Source organism: Diadema antillarum, unplaced genomic scaffold (assembly GCF_040938485.1).
Source record: "Diadema antillarum isolate AM-2024a unplaced genomic scaffold, OU_Dant_1.0 scf00000082, whole genome shotgun sequence".
In the NCBI taxonomy this organism is placed as follows: domain Eukaryota; kingdom Metazoa; phylum Echinodermata; class Echinoidea; order Diadematoida; family Diadematidae; genus Diadema; species Diadema antillarum.
Window position 1 is genome coordinate 297857 of NW_027270971.1, and position 27842 is coordinate 325698.

Here is a 27842-nt window from a genome sequence, read left to right on the forward strand (position 1 = left end):
ATAAACAAGCAACTAAATGCATCATATTTCATTCACAATGAAGATACAGTGGAGTATATCTGATGTTATTTTGCTCCATCTCTTTGGGACAAGTATGTTATTTTGCTGTCTGGTTGGGTTTTGAATTTTTCGTCGTTGTTTTATCTTGGCAGATTTCATGAAGCGTTCACCCGAGTGAGTAAAAGAAAAGAAAAAGAAGACAAATCACTCTACCTGAGAGTGACAATAATCCGCACCTTGTATTTCTAGCCAGGTCACTTTAAAGACCCTGTTCGGTTCTTATTCCGCCCCACCCTACCGTATCCCCCCCCCCTCCTTGCCCGTAATCCCAAGACCAATCTGAGACCATACTGACCAAAGATAATAATGACCAACCGCTCCAGTGACCCCAACTATTGTACTGACTCGCTGCTTTCTTTAAGGAACCATTGGCGTAAAGACTTGGCACATTCGGCGATGCGTGATATGCAGCACAGCGTGATCTTTTCAAAGACTTGATACATTCCAAGTGGGTATCTACCTTACCAGTTGTACTACAGTGGGTCTACCAGGCGCTGTACCAACTCGCATACCAGGCCTAGCCCACCATCACCCCAGTACTTCGGTCATGCCACTATCTGAGGAGTGCTTGACAAACATCGTTTCCCCTTGCAGATCGGTGGTGATACGTCAAACAGGCTAAGAGTCGGTCCAAGTGCAGTTTGATAGTCGTCGCGGCAGAACTTGGAATCAGTTTGGTCCACACGTCACCCCACATACACACACATACACACAAACGCACGTAGATAATAGCGGCGGCGGTGCATACGTGGCTGCAAGTGTCGTGGCGTGCTCACCATGCAGTGAAAATGTATGGATTTTTCATGGTGGCGTCTGACAATACATTGTGACATGGCGTCAACTCTTCCGCCAGCTCTATGGCGTACACATTCTGCTGTAAAGGTAAGTGAAATCAAAACGTGCTCTATTTGATTACGCGCTCGTATTACCTGAGATGCATTCGTTTCGTTTTCTCTCGTTTTCCTCGTGTATCAAAAGCAAATAATAATAATACCCACGTAACATACACATACATTGTAGACACATTCACTCATATAAAAGTATAATACATGTATACGTCCGCGTTCAGAACAGTAGATGACCATGTAATCGGCAATGCTGTAATCATGTGATACATTGTCATGTACAAACAGACGTATTGCACGTCTTTAGCAAGTCAATAAGGGAGTAACATTTAATGTTAGCCTTCGTTCCTTGCTTATTATTTTGCGTTCTTATTTGTGACTCTTTCTTTCACTTTTAATATCTCGGAGACAATTCCTGGTCATTTCCTTTGTTTGAAAGTTGTCACATTCAACTGGACCAAATTTGCTGTGGTCTTCTTCTCCACCTCAAGAAAGGCAACCCCACACGTAGTCTAATCGGAACATGTGGGGCTGTAGTCGGTCTTTATGCAAATATTTGACAATGGTCTCTCCACCACCAGATTACAGTTGTACGTCATTATACTATAGCGGCATTATCGGAGAGAATGTCGGGCCCAGTGTAATGCAGTAGAATTGAATATGTCTCTCCTCCCTTGCTAACTAAAATGATGTTTATACTTAGAAGTAGAAAAGTAATAAAAGGTCAGATTGTTTGGTCACAGGGTCAGGAAGGTAGTCCCAGTCTTCTTGTGCTTCCCTTGAACTATTCTTCTTCTTAGGAATCCTCCTCCTTCCGTAGTCTATATACTATAGAAAAAGCTATGCAGCCTACATGTATTACGAAGATCAATCAGATTTGTTTGGTTGCTTTGAGGAGGAACGTGGTCTTACCCATACAGCCTAATGTGAGATGATTTGGAAGAAGACAGTAACTTCTTTTTTTTTCAACAAAAGACTCAAACTAACCACGTAACTTACAGTAGTTGATCATTTCACTCAGGCATATTTTTAGTTGAACATAGGCAAACTTGTTGATGTTTTTCCTTGGACGGCAAATGTTGAGAGGCATGTGATTTTCCTTGGCAGCCATACATACATGTATATGTAGTGATGGGAAAATCATCTGGAGGTATTCAACTGACGAATTTATTGTCTTTCAAGAAGAGGAAGAAGAAGCGGTGGCGGTGGTTGTTTTAATGCCCAATGTAGTACGTTGGTATCAGGAAAAAAAATAGTATTTTTAGAGAGATCGGTTAATATGCATCTACATTGTACATGTAACCAGAATCACCCTCACGTACTTCATGTACAGTTTGCAGAGAATTAAAAAAGGGGGAAGCAAAACAGACAGACAGACAATGTTTTATGTGCAATAACATGGCTACTTCAGCTGTATATTTGCAGATGGCTGATATGTGGATACATAATGATTGTCTTCATACGCATGTAATATGCTAGTTGTCTGATTTTCTTGGCTGAAAATTATTATTCTTTTTCATTGCTATTCGGAGTAATGAAAGGCGTTATCACGGGGTACTGCAGGTTATAAAACAATACCTGGTGATGTACATGTATGTATTACATGTAATATCTCCTTTAGGAAAACTTTCCAATAGTAAAACTCCAGTCTTCTTTCTACCAGGAAAAGGAGAAGATATATACAGTGCACTCCCGTTACAACGAACACGGTTATAACGAAATTTCGTTATAACGAAGTAAATCTTCTGGTCCCAAAATTATCACTACTAAAGTCTATGGTACAAAATTCGCTTATAACGAACACGGTTATAGCGAAATTTCCGTTATAACGAAGTCTTTTCCGAGCGCCACAGACAAAGAAAAGCAAAAGAAATGTGCTCCGTTATAACGAAATGCGAATTGCTTTCGAAAATACGTAGCGGAACAAGCATTTTTAGCGTCTCTGCATGGGCGAACGCTTCACACGACTGTGTGTTCGCTCCTTGTGTCACGCACAGTTTCTGAGGGGAACTTGCGTTTATTATTGTAATACAGTTGTCCCATCACATTTCACATAGCTTTCCAGTGTATGATGAGTATTCAGCAAACGGAATATGATATATGTACGTGGTTTATCAATTATTCCTTGTTTTCGTTATATATTGTATTTGTTCGGTTATAACGAAATTTCGTTATAACGAAAGAAAACTGCCGGTCCCGAGCATTTCGTTATAACGGGAGTGCACTGTATGTCTTATTTCTTTCATCATTATAACTACAATAATTAAAGCACTGAAGCTCTGTCGCACATACATGTACAGGCGTGTACAGTAATATTATCAAAATGCAGGATCTCACCTAGTGTACATGTATACCTGGACCTGACTCAAAGAACTCGCAGAAGAACCATGATGAAAACAAAAAATATAATATTCTGAAGAGCACTTGAACTACTTCACGTAAAAACGCATTTTTAATGTAGGTGTCACAGAATTTGCCCGATTTCCATCCTTATATATGGAAATAAACGGACCAAAGAAATTTTCATAACCTCTGAGAACTGTTGGCAGGCTGTAACTCATACAAGATGAAACGGAGGAAACAATGTGCATTCAGTTAACTCAAATATTTTAATTGTCTATAACTGTGAATCTTGGTTTTACAGCAAATTATAAAAAGAGAAAAAACGAACATAAATTATTCCTGCTCAGTGGCTTTCTGGCTCTTAGGGCTTTATTATGTTTAACTTAAATTGGACTTATTTCACCTCGAATGGCAGTCACGGGTGCACGTTGCGTGACGATGGCTTATGACGACGATGTATGACGATGACAATGCAGGTCGATGACGATGTCGGTCGACGACGGGGCCCCGTTACGCTGGTGCTGGGATGGACTGTCGCGTGGTCTGTCGTAGCAACTCTTCGCGATTGCCGTTCGCGTGGTCGCTCTCCCGACGGACGTCTTCGCGATACCTCCTCAGCATCCAGGAATGAAGTTCAGTCGACAGTCTATGCTCCCTTTACTGCCTCGGAGCTGGTCGACAGTCTACGACGCCTTTATGCACCTGCCTCTTGCAGTGTCAGTGGGCCCTTGACCCTTCGGGAAACCCGGAAACCCTTCAAATATTAAAATATTCAGATCACTTACAGCCAGAGCACTTGAGCACATTCATATTACATTCACATCCTGACTGGTTTGACTGACGTTCAAATTACCTCATTATACAAATATATTCAGGCTCATGTAACCATAAACAAATAACCATTGCAACAATATCACATATTAACTGGAACATTTATCACAAGTCACTCTCACTTCGGATATCCGTTACACAAACGAATTATGCCAATTGAATACATAAACATTTCAGAATTAATGCACTTACCACTATCTGTGGGTATCTCTATTTAATACTGACTGGGGTGGCGGCCCCTGTCACCGTTACCGAGTGGCCATTCTCATGCAATGTGTCACGGAGACAGCACCACAGCGTGATGTCCCCTTCAAGGCCTGATGTCATACTGCCGCTCCTTGCCACACATAGCACTACCGTGGCTCTACCGAGAGCGGTCTGGAATGTCTTCCATTGACATGTTAAAAAGTTTGCATCAATTTGCATGCTTAAGTACCTATTTACAAATTCCATGCAAATTGACCTCAGTGGAGGGGAGCGTCTGTCACTCCACTCGTGACAAATAACCCCCCATTTAAGATGACAGTCGCTCTGAAACAATAGCCATTTCTCTAATAAAAATCAAATGTCTGTAGCAGGTAAGTACTTTCTCACCATTACTCTTCTAGATCAAAAACATTATACTCCTGATAACAATTCACTGCTTCATAACTTCACTTGTCGTGATACATGACAGACTACTGTTCCAAATGTCGGCTGCTGTCCATGGAGACAGTTTATATGTGCATTCTATCGAACCAACAAACTCCACAATATACCATACAATCCTCAGTCAATTGGATAACATATAAACGTCATCATATTATCTCTTTTAACACTCCTGCGTTATTATACCAGCCACAGTTCAATAATAAAATTACCTCTTTTGCACCGCACAACACAAAATTGACACTTTCGGCACAATTTCAATAGACTCTCCTTGTTGGCCAGTATGACATTGGAGAATATTATGATACCTGTGCTAATCGCATATTATGTGCATTAGCTGTTGCTACAAAATAAATGTAATGTGCAAAACCTTCTTATGCACGGTATTTACCGGGGTGTCTGATTCAGAGCAGTCAAATAATTTCAGAGATGTATGAATCAACTGCATATCTTACCTCATACTCAGCATACATAATTTGTGTAATGCTGTAGCTTTCCAATATACCTCCTAGCATACAATATATATAACGATAAATTCATTGCAAAATTACATTCTGATTAACCCACATATAATAGAGATAACATGGGCTGTTTACACCTCTATTTCTACTCAGTAGGGCATCTGCTGAGGTAATCAGCCCCAACATTCTCTGAGCCCTTGATTACCTGTACACGATACTGGTATGCCTGCAGTGCAAGCGCCCAGCGCATGACTCTTGGATTTTGCATTCGCGCGTGTGTTAGATGAGCAAGCGGGTAGTGGTCAGTTTGCAGCTGGAATGCTCGGCCATACAAAAAGTACGAGAACTTTTTGACCGCCCACGCAAGAGCTAGACACTCGCGCTCAGCGATTGGGTACACGCGCTCGCGTTTTAGCAGTTTTCGAGAAGCGTTTCGAGAAGAAGTTTTCAATGGCGTGCTCGATGATGTCGGTCCGTCCTGGGACATCGGTCATGACATCCGCGAACTCCAGCAGGAGAGTCTTTACCTCCTTCATCTTCTCCTCATCTAGCTCGTCGTTGCACTTCACGTCATGCACGCCTTCCGACGCTTCGATGGAGGGAAATGAGATGGGCACCGATCCGTCATCATCTACCTGGTCGTTCACGACACTGACGTAGTTCGCCTCCAGTTGTCCCTGGTTTTCGCTCTCGACATCGTTGACTTTCTCGTCTTCTCTCCCAATGTACCGCTTCATGAGATTGGCGTGGTAGGTCCTTTCCTTACCATTCACAAGCAGTCGGTAATCGTCTCTGGCGATTCGCTGCACGACTTCGAATGGACCTCGCCATTGCATTTGCAGTTTATTCCTCGTCGTCGGTAACAGGAGTAGCACTTTGTCGCCGCACTCGAAGCGTCTCTCCTTCGTCTTCACGTCGAAGTGTTTCTTGTACTTCCTTGATGCTTTGGACAGCTCCTCTTTGGCGAGTTCACACGTCTGTTCGAGTCGGTTTTGGAGATCGATGACATACTGGTACGTAGTCTTCGTTTCTTCCTCAGGGATCTCCTTAGTCCACAGTTCTTTCAGTACTGTCATGGGTCCTCTCACCACTCGGCCGTACATGAGTTCGAAAGGAGAAAAGCCAAGGCTTTCGTGAGGCACCTCTCGATATGCGAAGAGAAGAGCTGGCAGGAAGCGGTCCCAATCGCAAGGTCGCTCCTGGCACATCCTCCTCAGCATCTGTTTCAACGTGCCGTTGAATCTCTCGCAGGCGCCGTTCGCCATCGGGTGGTATGGTGTGGTGTGAAATTGCTTCACTCCCAGAAGTTGAGCTGCTTCTTTCATCACACCTGAAACAAATTGAGTGCCGTTATCAGAGAGTATCTCATTAGGAATACCTAACCTCGAGAATACTTCAACTAACGCCTCTGCTACCCGTTCTGCTTCGATTCGTGGTAGCGCTACCGCCTCTGGGTATCTAGTTGCAAGATCGATTATCGTCAGGATATATCGATTCCCTCTTTCAGTGATCGGTTCAAGTGGTCCGATCAAATCGACCGCCACTCTACGGAAACATGTATCAATCAAAGGGGGGATGGTCAGGGGTACTTTCCCTATCTTACCCTTTGACGTGGTGCGTTGACATGAATCGCATGATGCACAGTAACGCTTGACATCGGCTTGAATCCCTGGCCAATAGAAGTGGGCGAGAATCCGGTCAGCCGTCTTCTTCGTCTGCAGGTGACCTGCTAGAGGGGAGTCGTGAGCTAGTCGGAGCACTTCACTGCGATACGGCTGGGGCACCACTAGCTGCGTGAATGTCTTTCCTCTCTCGACGTAGGGAGACCTGTATTCACGGAAGAGAAGATTGTCACGACAAAAATATCTGACCTCACTTCCTTTCCCTACAGCCTTAGCCTCACCTTTCTCCGCCAACTTTCGAAGTTTCTCCAGCGTAGCGTCTCGTGCCTGCTCTCTGATCATCTCCTCCCTGGTTGCAGTGATCGTCGGCTGGTCTGCTGAGCCTAGTCTCTTCCACGGCCGTTCCTTCGATTTCCTCATGCCTCTTGTCTCTACTGCTGCACTTTCGTTGGTTGTAGGTAGGGGTGTCGGTAACTGCTTCACACTCTCGTCAGTGTGGGGACGATCACGACTGTCGGAGGTCGTTGTGATGCCGTTCTGCGTTGTCCCTTTCGAAGACTCTGCTTCCGCGGACTCTGCCTCTGAACCGGAGGTCGTCATCTCCTCAGCTGACGGCTTCTCCCCAGCATCCTCTCCGCTCCATCCGATGTCCTCGTCACCAGGCTGCCTAGCACCACTAACATTACCTATGATTAGATCGTAGATAGGATTCGTCATACATAAAGCATGTGTTGTTCCAACAAAGTATGGTGAGTCGATTTCAACTTTTGCTAGTGGCACTTTTCTCACAGTACCATCTATGAGCACACAAGTTTGAATCTCACCAGTCAGCTGTGATTCCTCTATCAGTTGACGTTTCACCACTACGGTGTTGCAACCAGTGTCTCTCAGCACCTTAACTCTTTTACCATTCAACATACCTTCAGATGTCGGCATGCCTGTGCCTACGTTACACCCACCGCTAAGAAGGGGTAACTCGTGACCACACATCAGTTTAACAGAAGGTGTGCCACTAACATTCCCTCTCTCATGAGCATCATGAGTAGGGCATATTCCTACCACACATGTTGCCCCCGTCTGTTTTGACTTTCGCACATACTGCTTGTTAGTTACTTTCGACTGGTCAGTTTTACGGTCTGGACACTTGGAAGCAAAATGTCCTTGCTTACCACAGACAAAGCAACCCTGGTTGTCACGTGACGTAGTGCCCCCTTTCTCTGCTTGGCTTGCTTCGTTGCCCTGGTTACGAGACTTATTATCGTCGCGTGCGCGTTTACCGGAGCCGCCATGCCCGTGTGCGTCCCGATACCGATCTGCGATATCTGCCATCTCCTTCACCGATCGTGGGTTTCTTTCACGAATGAAAACAGATAATCCACGATCACAACATTCGAGCAGCTGTTCACGCACCGTTAGCTCTAGTAGCCCTTCATAGGACTTACTTGTACCCGACATCTCTACCCATCTAGTAGCATATCCGGTTATGCGTGTTGCAAATTGCCCAAATGATTCGCCCATTTTCTGCCGCGCCTCTCGAAAACGTTTGCGAAAGCCTTCTTCAGTTAGCGCAAACTGCCGCAAGAGTGTATTTTTCAGACTTTCATAGTCGTCGGCTTCATTTGCCGGTAAGAGAGAATAAACTTCCAAAGCGCGCCCGGTCAAAAGGTTCCCCAATGCAGGAGCCCAGCATTCCTCTGGCCACTGACTTTGTTTTGCATATCTCTCAAAGCGCAACAGATAAGCGTCCAAATCATCAGAGTCAGCGCGAAACGCCGGCAAGCTTGGTAAGCTATTCCTTACACTATTTGTTCCCTTCACATTGACACTCCTATATTGAGCTATTTCTAACTCAATCCTCTTTTGCTTGGTTATTTCTTCCCTCTGTAGCTGTCTTTCATCTCTTTCTAACTTTTCATCTCGTCTCTTTTCTTCGAGATACTTGTCTCTTTCAGTGCGGGCAAACTCCACTAGTTCTGCACCTTGCAGTCCACAATCTTTACCTAACTGTACGTACTTCTCTAATTCCATTGTGATATCTTATACACACAACATGGGGTTACACAAATCACGTCTCAAATTCTTGTATGAATAAACCCTGCCAAGTTCTCTCCAGCGGACGAGCCCCCAATTGTCACAGAATTTGCCCGATTTCCATCCTTATATATGGAAATAAACGGACCAAAGAAATTTTCATAACCTCTGAGAACTGTTGGCAGGCTGTAACTCATACAAGATGAAACGGAGGAAACAATGTGCATTCAGTTAACTCAAATATTTTAATTGTCTATAACTGTGAATCTTGGTTTTACAGCAAATTATAAAAAGAGAAAAAACGAACATAAATTATTCCTGCTCAGTGGCTTTCTGGCTCTTAGGGCTTTATTATGTTTAACTTAAATTGGACTTATTTCACCTCGAATGGCAGTCACGGGTGCACGTTGCGTGACGATGGCTTATGACGACGATGTATGACGATGACAATGCAGGTCGATGACGATGTCGGTCGACGACGGGGCCCCGTTACGCTGGTGCTGGGATGGACTGTCGCGTGGTCTGTCGTAGCAACTCTTCGCGATTGCCGTTCGCGTGGTCGCTCTCCCGACGGACGTCTTCGCGATATCTCCTCAGCATCCAGGAATGAAGTTCAGTCGACAGTCTATGCTCCCTTTACTGCCTCGGAGCTGGTCGACAGTCTACGACGCCTTTATGCACCTGCCTCTTGCAGTGTCAGTGGGCCCTTGACCCTTCGGGAAACCCGGAAACCCTTCAAATATTAAAATATTCAGATCACTTACAGCCAGAGCACTTGAGCACATTCATATTACATTCACATCCTGACTGGTTTGACTGACGTTCAAATTACCTCATTATACAAATATATTCAGGCTCATGTAACCATAAACAAATAACCATTGCAACAATATCACATATTAACTGGAACATTTATCACAAGTCACTCTCACTTCGGATATCCGTTACACAAACGAATTATGCCAATTGAATACATAAACATTTCAGAATTAATGCACTTACCACTATCTGTGGGTATCTCTATTTAATACTGACTGGGGTGGCGGCCCCTGTCACCGTTACCGAGTGGCCATTCTCATGCAATGTGTCACGGAGACAGCACCACAGCGTGATGTCCCCTTCAAGGCCTGATGTCATACTGCCGCTCCTTGCCACACATAGCACTACCGTGGCTCTACCGAGAGCGGTCTGGAATGTCTTCCATTGACATGTTAAAAAGTTTGCATCAATTTGCATGCTTAAGTACCTATTTACAAATTCCATGCAAATTGACCTCAGTGGAGGGGAGCGTCTGTCACTCCACTCGTGACAGTAGGGTCATATCAATCTTTGGAATAGTAAGAAAAAAATCCCTTGAACAATTTAAGAAAGAAAAGCCGGGCTTCTGTTTCATCTGCAAATGGTAAATTTTGCCCAGCTACGTATAATCTGTACACGCTTTTTCAGACGCGGATGTCTTGATAGAAGTTTATGTTGACATCTTACATACAATGTGTATTGTAGATTGCATAGAGTTTTTCTTGGTGATCAAAACTGCATCTTGTGCTTACCGGCAGATAAACTTTGATCCTTGATAAACTTAAATGCGACAAGCTAGGAGGGTGTTGTTGATGCTGTTGGTGGTGATTTTTCATACTTCACATTAAAAGGTAATGTCTACCATTGGAGTTAGTGATTTAAAAGTTCAAGATATAACATTTCATGCGTTTGTGGATTAGTTGTATCATAAAACATCCTACCATATAAAAACTTTGCGATGAAGAATTTAAAAAATGGATATATCACTATCTTGATAAGCCAAAAAGTTATGTTGTATACACGGTTTAATTCTAGAAGCAATTTTGATATAACTATCGTTTGCATTGATTATACTGATTAACGTTTGTACAGTGGTTGGTTGCATTCCTTACTCACATTTTAGAACTATATTGAAGCTCTACAGCTGGGTTTTTGTTTCATCTACAAATGGTAAATAATGCCTTTAAAGTGAGCTTATCTCGAGTTGATTCACGCACTTCGTGTCACCACTCCACCCGACATCTTCAAAGAAAATCATATCAGTTAACAAACCAGAAGCGCTTACGGAGCAAGTGTAAACAAAGCTTGTGATGTTGCAGTGTTGTTGTAACTTATTCAAAATGTAGCAACACCTGTATGTATAATGTATGTAATGGCGGATCCAGGAGGGGGCGTACAGGGCGCGCATCACCCCCACGCTTTATTTTTTTTTAAATAAAAGAAATGAAGGTTATGACGTTTGAGTGGACAATATAAAGAAAATATTTCAAAAAAGAAAGAAAACAAAAAGAAAACAAAGAAAATGGAAATTTCACACACACACACGAAAAAAATCAGTCTTCTTGAAAATTACAATTCCCATCAATTTGATACTGACATAATATGTTAAGGGTAGCAATCATTCCCCTGCTTTCTGAAAGCGGTTAGTCAAGTGCTCTTTCATAATACTAGAAAAATGAATTTTTTGTTGAATTTTCTTTTAGTTCACTTTGTGTTGTCCACTCATTCTTCGTAACCTCTAGTAGTCTCCTCATCCAGCGGTTCTAACACCAAAACTTTAAGAAGTCATAACTGTTGCATCGATTGTCCGATTTTCCTCAAACGTTCACTGATGTTTTCTACTAACATTGCTCTTTGGGATTTGGGTTCTCTTTAACCCTAAGTCCTTGAAGAGAAGAAGACCGAAGCAATTGTCGAAGGAGCGAATGTCTTGCCACCACAAAATACACATTTTGGACTCTGAAGAAGCCAAAACAAACCCCAAAACATCCAAACAATCTAACTCTTGGTTCCACCATCCTATACCAAAATTAATAATCAGTAAGAATATGGGTTCCAAGTTAAGCTCAAGGGGAATGCCTTACATCTGGTTGGCCTATGACAAGATGTCATGAACATCTTTTCTATCTTATCGTTTGGACAGTTTTAACACAATAACAGTATGATCTGCATTGCACTTGTGGCAGATATACAGCATGAAATAGTTGTACACTGATTGTAAGCAGAAACAGAGCGATTAGCTCTCTTTTGCTCGAGTGTGGGTATGATCGTGTACTGTTCAAAGGGTTTGTGAGGCGTACTCCGGTCGCTGGTGATTAATGTTTCTGCGAGCCAAAGTAAATGGTGGGAAGCTCTTCGGCAAAATGTTGCGCTGAAGAATTAAACATTTTTGATTAAGATATCCGAAGGCACAGTCCTGTTGAAAAGTGGTTGATACCCTTGATTTTGAATCAGAAGTCTTGGGTTGGAATCCCGTCAGGTAAAAATAGCACTCTATATTCGGCATCGAGATTATTCAATACATTACCAACAGAAACAAGATCCTTAACTACAATCACTGCATTCTCAAGAGCAATTTCGCACATCTCCTTTGCTAATCATTCTACCTGATTATATTGAATTTATTAAAGTACACAATGCTTATGTAACAACTATCTCCTAATAACTTGTCACATGTTTCATTTTCATTTTTTTTTCATTTTCTTTTTGAGGCGCCATGCACAAACTCAATGTATTTTTTTTTCTGGCGTTCGTTTGTAATGATTATTTTGTGTTTTTTATGTGCATTCTCTTCATTGTATGATCTCTATGTTTTGTTATCATTTAACGGCCTTGCTGAAAAACAGCTTATAGCTGATAGCAGGCTTTTTACCGTGGTTAATTAAACAAATTCAATTCAATTCAATTCACCTACGCCCTTTGACACCCACCCCACTCAACATCATATCCCTCTCTATTCAGATGCATGATTGGTACCAACTGGGTAACGCCTGGGTAAGGATAATGGTAAAGCCCTCTCGCATTACAGTGGTAGAATTGAAGAGTGTACCCTGGAAAGAATAAAGAAGACATTCTTGTTATGATCATCATTACCAGATATTTTTTTTTCAAAAAAATCATAGTAAATTTCTAATGGCATGATGCCGATTGTTATCATCGTAACAGCAACACTGACAATATTTCGATTACATCACAAGACATACGGTATCGAACATATCCCTTCTTTTTAGATCTTTAGGATAACGGGATTAATGTCGTCATACCCATTCTTTGCTTACGGGCAAGTCGGTAGGTTATCCACGTATAAAGTGGGTGGTGATGATTAAGAATCTCGCAAGGATGAGTTCATTGCAAGAGCACGGATTTTTAAGTTGTTACAAGAAAAGATACTCCCACTTTAATCCCCAACCCCCGCTTTGTAATCTTCCCAGTGAGGATACCACGTAATACTTATTAAAGGATTTTGATAATGCACTTGACTATCTGTTTTTGCCGACGTTCTCTTTCTTCTGCAGATGACCGAAAGCGCTGAGATGTATCATCCGTCACGGTAGCAGCTCAATCAGCGTAGCAGAACTTATCACGTGATCAGCTGACCCGTTTCTTCTCTCCGTCTTGGCTTTAATAGCTCTCTGCTTTCCACATCCATGATGGCGGACGCTAATGACCCGGATGGACTAGGCGGTGCGGACGACCTCGTGAATCCAAACTCATCGGGCCACTTGGCGCACCTCCACCAACTGAGGCAAGAACCGCGACAGCGCCACCTATCTACCTCCAAACAGGATCAGCGGTCGTCGTCCTCGTCAGACTTTGCCAAGGACATGTTACCTTCCATGGGAGTCATACTTGCAGTGATCGGAATATTCATCGTCACGACGATTATCTATCTCCACACGACGTCAGCGCCCGCACTGACGTACAAAGCTGTTCGCTTGCAAATCCAAAGCCGGGAGCAGTTTGAAAATGAACATTCGACAGACCCACATATCCTTCCTCTTAATGAGTCTTTACCAGGCAGCTATTTGTATTCTTCCCCGAGAGCCAACATGTGTTTCTTTCAGGAGAAACTGACACGGCGTGGCATGCCAACATTGCATTCAGTTTTTGCTGATCCCATTTCCCACAATGTTGTGATTAACGGTGTTCGGCTTCAGAATACGGACTGGCGGGGTGACGATTTTGTGTGTCAGTTTGAGAACAGCGAACGTGTAGCCTCAGACCCAGTAGTTCACGATGACAGGAGTTTTGGGTACAAGCCGCAGTACCTGATAGTGATTACGTGCCCTATACCTCGTCGACTTTACGACCGGACTAATTTCACGATGTCATTGTACCGGAAAGTCGGCGGTACCTTTTCAAACGAATTTTCATACCAGGATATTACTGTTTGTTTGTCAGGAAGCGAGCAACGTCAACGCCGTTTTCTGACCATGTGTACTATGCTTAAAGACGCTGACGAATTTATAGGCGACTGGCTCGATTTTCATCTGCATGTCGGAGTCGACCACGTCTTCATCTACGACAACCAACTCGAAGAGCTGAGCAAGCTCCGGACGACAGTTGCTGAGTATATTGACAGGGGCGTGGTCACGGTTATTCCCTGGGCGCACACACCAACGAGCTGCAAGATTTACCTCGAAGTCCAGATCGCTCACGAAAATGACTGCTTGTGGCGAAATCGGCACACTTCCAAGTGGATGTTGAAGATCGACGTCGACGAGTATGTGCAGCCGATGAATGCGAGCAAACCGTTCATTGGAGACTACCTGCGCGATCCGCTGTACGATCGCGTGGGTGCCGTCCGTCTTCAGAATTGGTTCTTTGGTCGGCCCAACCTGTCCGAGCCACAGGGCGGGAAGTCACTGGTACAGAGGAACCCGTGGCGCGCTCGCGAGCCCACCGAGCCCAACGCGTCGCACGACAAGAACATTCTTAGGCCGATCAACGTCCACTACTTCAAGATTCACGCCATGAAGCTCGGCGGTACGGCCGTGACCATCGACCCCTGGACGGAGCTTCGGATGGTCCATTACCGCGGAGATAATCCCCGAAGGCGGAACTTTAGACTGCCCAAATTCAACGTACTGGATACGAGCATGGTGGATATGATGGACAAAATAGCAAAGCTGAAGCAGGGGTTAATATGATGAAGGATGAGGCCCACCGTGGCCTCAAGAAACACTTGCATCATTGCCTTCCATGCACCACTGGGCGAGCGCGTCAGAAGCGCGCTATCGATGTGAGCAGGATGTTGGACTCTGACAAAGTCATTAATTGATTACGTTATGTTATGAACTTGTGACCTTCAAAAGCTGAATTTTCGACTCTTCTTTATTTTTCGAACTCAAGATGCTAAATGGTGTATTTGTGTAGATTGTGACAGCGTTTGTTATCTATTCTTCCTGAACAACTCTCTTAAATTCCTCTCAAATTGACATTCTATACAATGTGTGTACCTGATGTACATGTATGTAATGAACTCTTCCCCACTGCCGAAACTACGTGAAATGAAATTTCAGCAGAAGTGACAATTGTCTTCATTTTCCGTTCGTTTAAATGGCAAGTGAACGGTGCACAACGTGCAAAATTTCACCGGAACTTTATACATTCTGTGACACTGGAAGTGATTTTTTTCTTTGAAGTGTTGACCTTACTATCTGCATCTGGAGCTGCCTTCTGTTGCACTGAAATATATATACATAAACATTGCATTCAAAGTTTAAAAAGAAAAGAAAAAGAAAGTGCAGAAGCCTTTATAACTCGAAGCGTAACTATACGCATAGAGTTATTCCGCAAAGTTATGCCTAGACCTTCAACTGCGAAAATACACACTCAAACAAAAAAGAGATTTACTTGATTGAGACAATGTTCCACATTGTACTTATTTATTGCCAGTTTATTGCTTGTCACTTCTGTATTTTCCGTGTCTGATCCATGTCATTACATGTACGAAAATGCATGACGTTGTTGCTTATTTGTTAACCTTACTTTCTCTTTGCTTTATTATACATTACATCTTAATACACTAGTGTTTAACTTAATGCACCGTACAAGTAGCTGATTCAAAACCTGGGGTCTTCCTCAAGCTCGTACATAGAGATCCGACAGAACGTTGCTGAATTTGTTCTCTGTTGGTGGGCAGTGGCCAACCTGAAGGCTTATAGACGAGGTTCCGTGACGTCAAATTGGCTGAGGGGTAAACATAAATTTCATGTGTATTACGCGCATGGCTCAAGCGCGCCGTACGCGTAGCGTATATCCGCCTGCCTATCATGAGACGTGGTATGTAACTCTTACGCGCTTGCCCACTCGTATGGGGGTCCCCTTACGCAATTTTTGCCCCTCAGCATGACTTGGTGACGTCGTTGCAACCTCGTCTATACCTTTTTAGGAATCATATTCAACGTGTGCTCCTCCTGTTTTAACAATCAAAAGAGCTGCGTGAACTTTAAAGTCGAGTCCATTGCTGGTTATTCTACCCATTCTAGGCCTAGAATGTAAGACGCCGTTTATCATTTTGCTGCTCAATGTACAAGAAAAAAAGAATATAGAGCCTGCGGATTGAGCCATGTATTCGGGAATTTTCAAATGGGTGAAAACAGTACAACATTAATTTATTATATCATGTAAATAATATGTTGTCTGTATCATAACATATATCATGCACAATACTAATTACATTATTAATTCTTACACTGATTCTGTAAAAATGAGATGAGTTGCAACTGTATGTTAAAACTGGTCACTCAGGGATTACCCACTTTAAAGCCTTTAACGCTACTTTCAAGCGTTAGTTGTTTTTTTTTTAAGGATTCATTCTTGTTTACTGTATTGGCAATAACGAATGTGATAGTAGTATACTGGAACAGGGAGCTCACAAATATCTCAAACCAATAACATTGTTAAACAATGCGGTTTTGTTATTGTTGTCGTTGTTGTTGCTGCTGCTGTTGTTGTTGTTTCAGTAAAAGATTGATTACAAGACGTTGAACGTGTGCCTTTCTCGAGTTACAATAAGTGACCGATATTATGGCGGTTGACTTTTCGATCAAAACCCCGGTAGCATAGTGGAGCAATGGTTGTCCGATTGAATTCGCTGCCCACCGGGGGCATTCGTAAAACACGAATAACGACCGTCAGCCGTGTGACCGGTAAGAGACCGGGAATATGGGCACCGAAACCTTATGTCATCGGTAATGATCTACTCCGGTCGGGATTCTTCGGCTCTGTGTGAACTTACACAGAGATAAGTGATACAACTGTACATAATTCCTAAAAGGGATTCTCGAATATATCCGAACAGGCCCAGCGCCCCCACTCCTTTGTATCCCTACTTTACGGGGTCTTCAAGAGGTGGGCTTCTGAAGGTTTGATCCGAAAGATCACCATACGCTTAAAGGGGATGGCTAGTAACTTGTCAGTGGGAATCAGTGGGAATGCTGGGGATAATTGTTCAAATCTACACTTGTATGTGGGATTAATCTAAGAGTACATTCTACATCTATTGTTGTGTGAAAATAATTTGCTTCAGAACGATCTCATATTCAAGTAATGTGCAGTTTAATCGCTCCATCACTGTACAGGTATGCTAACCTGGAAACATTAAACTGCACATTACTTGAATATATGATACCATTTTGAAGCAAATAATTTTCACACAACAGTGTACTCTTAAATGAATCCCACAAGGATTGGAACAATCATCCCCAGCGTTCCCACTGATCAGCTACTAGCCATCCTCTTTAACGATTGAAGAGCAGTAGGAAACTTTGTTTTATTGTGCGAACGGTCAATGTATATGTAATATCTTTTTAGAAATAATCTTTCACAGAAAAAGTTAAAGACTGAATTCAAGTAATAGCTCGAAATACGTACATGTGGCAGGTCTATGCGTACATTTTGTACTTTCTATCAAGACTGAAATCCTTAATAAATGTGACCGTGCACCTCAAAACGAACATAAAGTCGCACAGACTGATTTTGCGTGAGGACTGAAAATAAGTGAAATGGGTCAACCTAGCCGAACTTGCTTTTTTCATATCTTCTGAAAGAGCGGGTCTTCTTTTACATTGTGCTAAAATTTGGTATCATAAAACGGGCAGGAAAGTGTGTTTTTTAGCAGTTTATCTCGAGCATTTTTGGTAGAATAGTGTGATTAGGCGTTTCTTTAGAATCCCTTTTTCGTTTCTGATAAACCCTGTCCACAGTCTTCACTTTCAACTCTAATAACTTTTGAAAGCATAGTGCTACTGCTTTGAAAGTTGGCATTAATTATGTACAGAATGTGTTAATGAGGCATACTAAATTTCAGTTTAATCTGATAATCCCTTCATTGTTGTCACTCTGGTGGTCTACTTCCTGTTTTTTGTCCCATTCATCGCACAGCCAGCACGGTTTGGTAAAGATTAAGCGCTTGAATAGACATTGTACTTCAGAGCCTCTTTTCTCAGTTCACACTTTTCCTGAGTTTGTGCTTTCTTTCCAATATTTAGATAGGTTAGGATAGTCCATTTGATTTGAGTTATACATCATTTTAAAGCTTAAAGTCTGCTCTTTCAGAATATGGCCTTAACTAAAAATTCATGTCTGGCGACTTTTTGTTTGTTTTGAGGTGCAGTGTCACAAATTATGAACATTTTTTTTTTTTTGGGCTCCCTCCATGCGGGTTCAGGTCATTTCATATTCATTTTCCTTTCGATTGCCGATACAGTGATAGATTAGCTCACTGAGTGTTAGCATTGCTGTATGCAAAATCAATTTATATCATTATGTAGTATTATATACATGAGAAAAAAAAATGAAAGACAGGAATCCATATCGCATTGAATTTGTAAAATAAAAGCGGGAATACTTTACAGTAAAAGTACCCCCCCCAAAAAAAAAAAAAAAACAAAACAAAAAAAAACAAAACGCGAAGTAAATAAATAAATACATTAATAGAAATATATATTACAATGCACTGAACCATCTTCATTAGCTTATATTGACCGTTACTGCAGGATTGTTGTAAATAACTGCATGAAACGGAAGTTGTGAGGGCGCCCTATCATTAATCAAGGTGGCTCTGAAAATAATGTCCTCCATTGATTGTGAGTTCATTATAACGGGTTCGGTAAATCATAGCTGTACCAGAATTCACAGCAAGTAGCTGGAATCTAGTCCCAAGGATTATGCAAATTTCGACTGTACAAATGCGTATTATAATATGACACAAGACGCCGCGTACGTCGAGATACAGCCAATATAATGGAGGTACGCTGTTGTGCAATGAATGCTACATAGTTTCTTTCTTGTTTTTTTGTTTTTTTGTTTTTTTTTTTCGGTAAGTGGGTTAAACTTAATTAAAGTAAAATACATGAAATAAAGACACATTCGTGCATTTGTTCCATTCTGTCTCGAAAGTACGTATATGTTGCACCATGCAGCTTGCTCTACTATTCCTATTACAATATTGACGCATGCCATAATTATTATTATGCCACCGGAGTACGTCTTTTACCAATGTCTCGTGGTCGTATAATGAATGAAACCGCTTATCTCACCTCTTGTGTTGTTCTTATTCCCTCCTACGCAAAACTAACCAAACATATACACAGACAGACACACACACAAATATAATCCATTTATCACAGGAAAACTTACTACAACGAAACAACTTGCTGTATGTTAAAGGGGGTGGCTGGTAACTGATCAGTGGAAATCAGTGGGAATGCTGGGGGATGATAACTTATATATCTATTGTTGTGTGAAAATAATTTGCTTCATAACGGTCTCATATCCAAGTAATGTGCAGTTTAATCGCCCCATCACTCTACAGGCACGCTAACCTGGAAACATTAAACTGCACATTACTTGAATATGAGATCATTCTGAAGCAAATAATTTTCACATCACAATAGATATATAATGTACTCTTAAATGAATCCCACAATCATTCCCCAGCATTCCCACTGATTCCAACTAATGAATTACTAGCCATCCCCTTTAAAAGTATAGACATGGGTATTATGCATCACAATGAAAACACGTCCAATTATGATAATAAGAAATGAAGGCTTTGTTTGCAAAAAAAAAAACGATAAGTCCATTTTTGAAGAGTTTGAAGTACGATCTCTGTCATAAAGTACAAAATAATACCTTTTAAATGATATATTGGTCACTACATATAAAGGTATATTTTTTAAGTTATGGTCAAAAGAAGCAAAAATTTTCTTATTCTCTTTATTCTTCTTGACCTTTAATCGCAAATATCTCCATTTGGCAAATATGGACTTATCGGTTTTTGCAAACAAACTCTTCAAATATACAAAACAGTTTTAGTATTGAAAATAATGATAGTACTGGTAGTACTGTACTTCCTATCATTGTCATTATTACATAAACAAGTTTGCTGTATGCAGAACATAAAGATATTAAAGGTGTACTCTACGGACCAATGTGTGCGTGTGTGTGTTTCTGTTTTTATGTCTGTGTGTGTAGAACTTTTCAATTATCCGTCTGATGTTAAAGGCAACAGAAGACAATTTGATTTGTTTTCCTTTTGTACGTACATACTTTACTAATATTATCACAATAAAAGGTTATTTCACACTTGAATGCATAGATTGATTAATAAGAAAATAAAACACATTAATACATTGCAATTCATATAGTCAAATTATGATCTCCCAAACAAACTAATAATACATTGGAATGTAAAGCGCCGCCTCATCCAAGCCAAACGGCTCAAAACAAAAACAGAAAAGGATTCAATATACATGTACATGGACGGAATAGCGTTTGTGAGTTTAACGGTCTCTATCAGAGTAATAATAATGAAACAGCCTGACAAAAATGGATGCAAGAATGAACGAAAATCCACAAAATCTTAGTTCTAGTTTTGAGTGCATTATCCCTTTAAGTTGTTTTAGACATTTTGTTGTTAGTACATGTAATATCGTTCCCCTTGCCAGCTGAATAATGAAAGTCAATGATCTTTCATTATGATGCTAGAAAAATGACAATAAGTGTGGGTTTGACCAAAGTGTTTATACTTAATAACTCTTCAAACCTGACTATGCGATTTTCAAACATAGTTTGCGGGCTAAAATACCTTAAACCTTAGTGTGCTTTGAATGCCAATTGCCTTTAGAAAAAAATTTCATAGCATTGTACACACAGTCCATTGTCTCTGGCAGAGAAAGGGCTAAATGAGAGAAAAGATGATCGACTTTCCAAATCAGAAGGGCATGAAACATTCTTTTGCTTAACCGTCTACTTCTACAACGAGCTGCAATCCTTGCAGATAGACATTAGTATGGGTTGTGAATGCTTCGGAGCCGAAGAGAAATTGATATCAACTTCAACTGCTCCATGACAAAGACTTATTCTTGTGTCCGAAGGCCAATTACTGTAAAACAAGGAATTTTCGCGTGCATTTTAATTTCGCGAGCGCCAAGATTCGCGAAATTAAAATGCACGCGAAAGTCCATGTTTACATTATATGCATTGAACGCCAGTGGCACTTCGCGAAAATGCCACGAAAAAGGCTGTCGGCTCCAATTCGCGAAAAATTCATGCCGCGAATATATCATGTTTTACAGTACTCTGTCGTTATTCAACACAGTACTACGACGCCTTCGCTTGCGAACATTCTAGCTTCTTTGTCAGAGCCAAGAGCAAATCTCCCTACACTGGCAGAGTGTCTGCAACCTAAAAGCTTCCATAGTGTACAACGGCTACGAAAAACCATTTTGAGAAATTGAAGAGAGCGTCGATGTACACGAGTGCACAAAATTGGTGGTTAAATACGGTATTGTTAGTAAAAAAGAAGATACATAATGATAGGACATATTGCAAGACTGCAGACGATTATTATAAACCGATTTTATAACCACGGTTGACCTTGTATAGAATATACAATATGATGATAGAAATAGCATATATATCTAGTGGCATTTGTATCAAACACAGCCCATCAACTTTTTGCGTGTTCCCTGAGGCGTGTTTATTGCTGAATCTCTATAATATGTTATAGAGAATAAAATTACCCCTCTTTGCTAACTGTTCGTATTTAGCTTACACAAAAACTCACACGAATAAATATCGAATAGTATCGATTCGTGTTATTACAACATAATCAATTATTCGACAATCTATCGCAGTTAGTCTTCTTGATACGAATGATTCCCCATACCCTCGAATCCTAGTTCTTCACGGGATTATACCTGCGCCACTCACTGCACAGCGCCGTGTTAGAGAGCATGGTGACCCGACTCTTCATACGTTACACGACGATGCTCAAAGTATTTTAAGCGCATTGAAAAGTATTCATCTGGCATTTTTTTTTCTGTATTTGTCCCTCTTTTAGTATAGGACAATACAGGAACGATCGATTGAGTACTGTGCACACACTTAACTTGTATGGAGCGCACCCATAACCACAAGGTTTGACTTCTTCTCTTCTGGAGTGCATCATATTACGTTATGGTTAAGGAGAATCGCTTTTAAGGAGGGGTAGAACAATTTGACGAAAATAACGTTGAGACGATTATGCATATTCTCAGAATTTGTTGCGTCACTTTAGTGTATAACCAAAAGCGTTGTATCTGAGGCCCTCAGAGCATAATCATATACACTGCAGCAGAATTTGTTTATCAAGTAACATTAAGTTCTTGTTTCCCGCTGGAACTATCTAGTTATTTCTGGTAAGCGTTGCCCGCTGGGCGGCCGTAGCGTTTCCTCCAGCAGAGCCCCTGACTTGATGACTTGGTGCAACGAGCTAAAAGCTGGTGGCGGGAAGAGAAAAAGAGGGAGGGGAAAAGAGATGGTGAGAAAGGGAGAGAGCAACAACAAGGTAGAAGAACTTAGTAAGCATAAGGGGAATGTTTGACTTAACATGGTAAGTGAATACAGGAAGATTAATTGTGACCCTGCACCTCAAAACAAACAAAAAGTCGCCCAACATAAATTTTTAGTTAGGACCACATTCTGAAAGAGCAGACTTTAAGCTTTAAAATGATGTATAACTCAAATCAAATGGACTCCCCTAGCCTATCTAAATATTGGAAGGAAAGCACAAACTCAGGAAAAGTGGGAACTGAGAAAAGAGGCTCTGTAAAGTACAGTGTCTATTCAAGCGCTTAATCTTTACCAAACCGTGCTGGCTGTGCTATGAATGGGACAAAAACAGGAAGTAAACCACCAGAGTAACAACAATAAAGGGATTACCAGATTAAACTGAAATTAGGCATTCCTCATTAACACAGTCCGTCCATAATTAATGCCAGCTTTCAAAGCAGTAGCGCTATCCTTTCAAAAGTTATTTGAGTTGAAAGTGAAGAGTGTGGACAAGGTTTTTCAGAAATGAAAAAGGGATTCTAAAAGACACACCTAATCACACTATTCTACCAAAAATGTTCGAGATAAACTGCTAAAAAAAACACACATTCCTGCCAGTTTTATGATACCAAATTTTAGCATAATGTAAAAGTAGACCCGCTCTTTCAGAAAATGATTATGAAAAAGTCAAGTTTGGCTAGGTTGACCCATTTCACTTATTTTCAGTCCTCACGCAAAATCAGTGTGTGCGACTGTATGTTCGTTTTGAGGTGCACGGTCACAATTACGGAGGTATAACGATACCTGCTTCGATTGCTGGAGCACTCCGTGAAGGCTACAGGAAGATCGGATATTATTTTTTTTTCAGAAATGTCAGTCAATTCAGTGTGTCGCCCTCACATGTTGAGAACTCCATACAACAAACTGTCATGTCATTGTTTTAGAACGATGATTGAAAACCACAAACTCATACAAAGAATTTCACAATAATTTTCTTAAGATTATTATTGAAAGAGTGCCTGACTTTACTGATCCTCTACCCACAAGGCATAGAGAATGACACAATAATATTCTTCAATGTAATCGTATCTCAGGAATAATAATCATTCAAGGAAAGGAAGCATACTTTGTCATTATTAAAAGCCTTTGTGAAAATGGTGAAAGTACATTTTGTTTATTATTCTGTTTCTCTGTCTTGATAATATAATTTTGTTCCCATATGAAAGTAACTCTCAGTTTTTGCGGCCGGCTTATCACTATGAACACACGAACACATACAATATAAGCGTAAGCCTGAAAACACACAGAGCTTGAAAATAAAAACTAACTCAGCAACGCAGAATACTTTGTGCTATCGAATTTCAGCCCTTTTTACAACCCGTTTAACCCTTCCTGTGATTTAAGTTTCTATTAGCACAGAAAAGGCAAAGCATGATTGTACACTGTCTGACCAACCCCACGTCCCTGGCACAGAAATGGCTCATATTTTTGTTACAATAGCGCCCTCTTTCGTACCTTTCTTTCCATTGACTGCACCCTTTCGCAGCCGTCTTGGGCTGACGTCAGCTAAGGTAAAACTCCTCGTGATGTCGTCTGCTGATTGTCGCGGACTCGTCGCTTCTTTAACGTCTAGAGCGGGAAAAGAAATGTCATGTAAGCAAGCGAGCATCCTGAAAGGGTTGCTATATACAGAATTATACATTTCGCATTGGCAGAATTATTGATCAGTGAGTCATCCAAAAAGCACTACACGCTACAAAAATACAACAACAACAAACTGAGGCTGATATTGCTGCCAGCAATAGTAGTATTCTGCCCCAGTCTTACATGTAGTAGATGTACCTCGCTGATAGTTCGAAAGATAGCAGTGGTGCTGTTAATCACCATAGCATCATTTCCCCGTATCATCTTCTCCATCCAAACATGAAGATCATTAACCGGTGACTCTGCCCAGAACAATAAGTAATGCAGGCATTTCATTGTTTTGAAATTGACACAAAATAACAATACGAACAAATTATGGACTTTTCAATTTCGTGCGAAGTTGGTCAAGTATGAAACAAGTACGATGCTGCAGCTAACAGAAGGCACCACGACGCCATGGACCCGAACGACACTAATACGTATGAAGACATGAATAATGAGCAAAGCTTGGCACAGGATAAAGGAAATATTATTTAAATTTGGCTCTGATTGAAAAAAAAAAATACTACATCTGGAGGGCATCTCAATGCCATCGTATAACCGCTAACGGAGTTTCTCAGGCTGATAGCAAAAGATCGCGATTCCTTTGACTTATGATCAGTCTTTAACTAGGTTCGGAGCTAGCTTTTTAGCGCAAAATTGAAAACTCCACGTTCGTGTGGCCATTTGGTTTAAATTTCGTGACAGCGTGGCGCGGCCAGCCTTATGAAATAACACCACAGACATACTTGTGCAGAGAAGTTCGTGATGTATGATGACGTCACGACGTCGAATATTCTCCTTCCAGAAGCAGCTGTCGTGGTCGCGGACGGGGATAGCGTGAACGAAGGAGATACAGTAACGACTCGGGTTGACCGAGCTGTACCGGAGGAGAAATGTGCCTGAAGGGCGCCCCCTCAGAAGAGATTCTGCATCATCACGGCTGATATCGCCGTGAAAGAATCTGGCGGCAGTGAAATAGACAGTAGAAACGTTACTTTGATCGTCGATGGCTTGCTTGTGAATTCCACTCTCATATTTCACTAGCATGTGCTCCATTACATTTCCCTTTTTTCTTTTCTTTCTCATACCTCTTTCACTTCTACTCTGAACAATGTGAGGGCGCTGTGGCATAGTGGATAAGACTCGTAACGACTCCTGATCGAAGAACCAAGTTCGAATCCCGCCCAATGCTTACGTCCTTGGACAAGATGTTTTTTACCCACTATGTCCCTCTCGACCCAGGTGTATAAATGGGTACTTGAAAATACTAGGGTATTAATAATAGCAGGGCCTCTGGTAGAGCAGTGGCAACACTGAAGAGGCTACCCTGGATAAATAAGACCTTATCATCATTATTATTAACATGCTGTACTGCCCCATTTTTTTCTCTCCCGTTATTTTCCGTCGGCCTGAGGACCCGAAAAAAAAGAGTCTATGAAAGTTGTTCGGTGCATGATATACATGTATATATTGCTGAGAACAAGCAAGCCTCATTTTATTTTGGCAACAGTTTGTAATCGAATAGTAGAATACTTCGACTTTACACATGTAAAGAGTTAACAAAAGAAAATGTCAGTAATGCTACAGGTTGTTGTTTTTTTTTTAAACAGTGAAATGCTCCCTGGTTTCTTCTAAGATTAAAGTGTAGGAAGTACCAGTTAAGGGTTGGGAAAGTGACAAAAGGAATTAAAGATTTGAATTATCTTCTTACCTGTATATTCGATCGACCTGTCAAGAGAGAGAAAGAGGAAAAACAGTTTGCAAACGAATAAGTAAATAGCGCATGAGTAATCGCATTTTGTCGCAGTTGAAGTTAATCAATTTTCAAGAAGCCAACAAGAGTTTCAAAATAATGAATACAAACGTTCACGATGTCGAGAAAGCTAGTTCATTGGAAACGCTAACTTTTTAATTTTCATCTAGTCCATTCCAACTATTTCCTCACTCCATTAACCTGACAGAGCGGTTACAATGTGAAATAGTCCAAGAAGGTGAAGTCAGCATAAATCCGTCTCCTTTACTATTTATTTTTTTAGCATTCTATTTCCGTTTTATTTCAACAGGGTAGCCCTTTCAGTTAAAAACTGCTCTACCAAGGGGCCTTGCACAATAAAAAGATACAGAAATATATATTCATTTGCACAACGTTACAATCAAAACAAACGTTGTTTTTTTTTATCAACCAGATAACAAAAAAAAAGGAAGGAAATGTAACAAAATTACACTATGATAAAGCGAGAGAGAAGCGTATCTCAGATGGTGGGTAACATGTAGAAAGAAAAGCGTATGCGTGAAATGTAGAACCAATTATGGTTTTACCTATTTTCTAGTTTCGACTGAGTTTGCTAGTAGTTGTCGCTTCGAGGAGTTGGCAGCGGTAGGAGACAAATATAGAATTCATGAGGTAAGATAATTAAAGGAGCGCTACTGTAACTATCCTCTCACCTCACGGAACCAGGTGTCCATTTTTTTCTTGAGCCACAAAGTTCCTGATTGGTCGCCTGATCGTGACGTCTTGCTTTCGTCAGAGCCGTCACCACGCGGGGAGAAGGGAGACCCAAGCTGCATTTCGATGCTCACCGAGCGAGTTCGCGAGTCAAGCGGTCTGATTGGTTCATTTGAGTCCCCCTGGGGTATGGCGTCTCGTAAATGACCAATCCTGATTTGGCTTTTTAGGTACTGAGACACGGAGGCAGCGATTCCCTTGAGGAAATTTTCATCCGCTGCCTGCACGCGGTTGGTGTTTAGTAACGAGGAGAAACGATCGAAGTTTAACGGGTCTATCAGGTCACCTAACACAGAAAAAAGTAATGAAGATACATAAAGACAATAATAGTGATGATAATGGTGATGATGATGACGATCATGATGAAGATGATGATGATGATGATAATAATAATGATAATAGTAATAATGAAAATAATGATTATTATCAGAGTCGTTTTCTTTATACACACAGACAATCATACGTTCTACAATCTTTGCATTGCACCGTAAGTTTCTGAGTTGTTTTTCTTTACCAAATGCCGATGTAGAAAGTTGTATATATGTGATATTTGATTGCAGAAAGAACACATCCAGAAAAAAAAAAGGCAAAATGATAACACACTCAAAGAAGAATCGAGATAGTAGGGAGAAGGTTAATATTGCTGTCAAAATTGGGAGCGGCCTAGATATAAGCCCTGGCTTACTTACAGCCAAAAAAGGCGGAAAGTTTTTCGGGTGGACATCGCGGCTCTCGACCGAGCACTGCCGTGATGGTTTCATAGAATTCCCCGAGCTCGACCTAAAAAGCACAAGAATAAGAAGTTGTGGAGAAAAAGAATTGAATTCTTTAAGCAGGTATCATACTTGAATGAATTACAGTCGTAGATTTCTTGACACTATTTGAGGAAGGAGAACATACCAACAGACGAGTAAATTGTTACATTGTTTGAAGTTTTATCATAAAATGTGATTTGGCCTTCAAATTAACCGAAATTGGCGTGTTCGACTTATTTAAACTTACATACTAATAAGATTATAAGTATTAAGTGTTAAGATTTACTAGGCAGCAATTGTGTTTATTGCTGTCACGTTTATCAATGATTCAATGTTAGAATCTGAAAGAACAGATTGGGCAGTATTACTAATCCTCTGCAATGTTAATGCCATATAAGATTATTTGACAAAATCAACGACTTACATGCACTACT

The 27842-nt window shown here is 41.1% G+C and overlaps 3 protein-coding genes across 3 annotated transcripts in view; 1 reads left to right on the forward strand and 2 right to left on the reverse strand.

Annotated features, from left to right (window-relative positions):
- The first annotated feature begins 578 nt into the window (after nucleotides 1-578).
- On the forward strand, nucleotides 579-15955 carry LOC139717754 (beta-1,4-galactosyltransferase galt-1-like). The gene is made up of 2 exons (XM_071629257.1): nucleotides 579-942; nucleotides 13155-15955. The coding sequence occupies exon 2, from the start codon at nucleotides 13287-13289 to the stop codon at nucleotides 14787-14789; it is 1503 nt and encodes a 500-aa protein (XP_071485358.1). The 5' UTR covers nucleotides 579-942; nucleotides 13155-13286; the 3' UTR covers nucleotides 14790-15955.
- On the reverse strand, nucleotides 5572-8838 carry LOC139717783 (uncharacterized). The gene has a single exon (XM_071629283.1). The coding sequence runs from the start codon at nucleotides 8836-8838 to the stop codon at nucleotides 5572-5574; it is 3267 nt and encodes a 1088-aa protein (XP_071485384.1).
- A 6356-nt stretch (nucleotides 15956-22311) lies between the features above and the next one.
- LOC139717784 (uncharacterized) overlaps nucleotides 22312-27842 on the reverse strand; it is a 65994-nt gene continuing 60463 nt past the window's right edge. The window contains exons 6-11 of the mRNA XM_071629284.1: nucleotides 27343-27433; nucleotides 26593-26939; nucleotides 25859-25875; nucleotides 24894-25108; nucleotides 23977-24090; nucleotides 22312-22409 (exon numbers count right to left, since the gene is read on the reverse strand). Of these exons, the coding sequence (XP_071485385.1) occupies nucleotides 22312-22409; nucleotides 23977-24090; nucleotides 24894-25108; nucleotides 25859-25875; nucleotides 26593-26939; nucleotides 27343-27433 (882 nt within the window). The remainder of the gene's footprint in view (nucleotides 22410-23976; nucleotides 24091-24893; nucleotides 25109-25858; nucleotides 25876-26592; nucleotides 26940-27342; nucleotides 27434-27842) is intronic.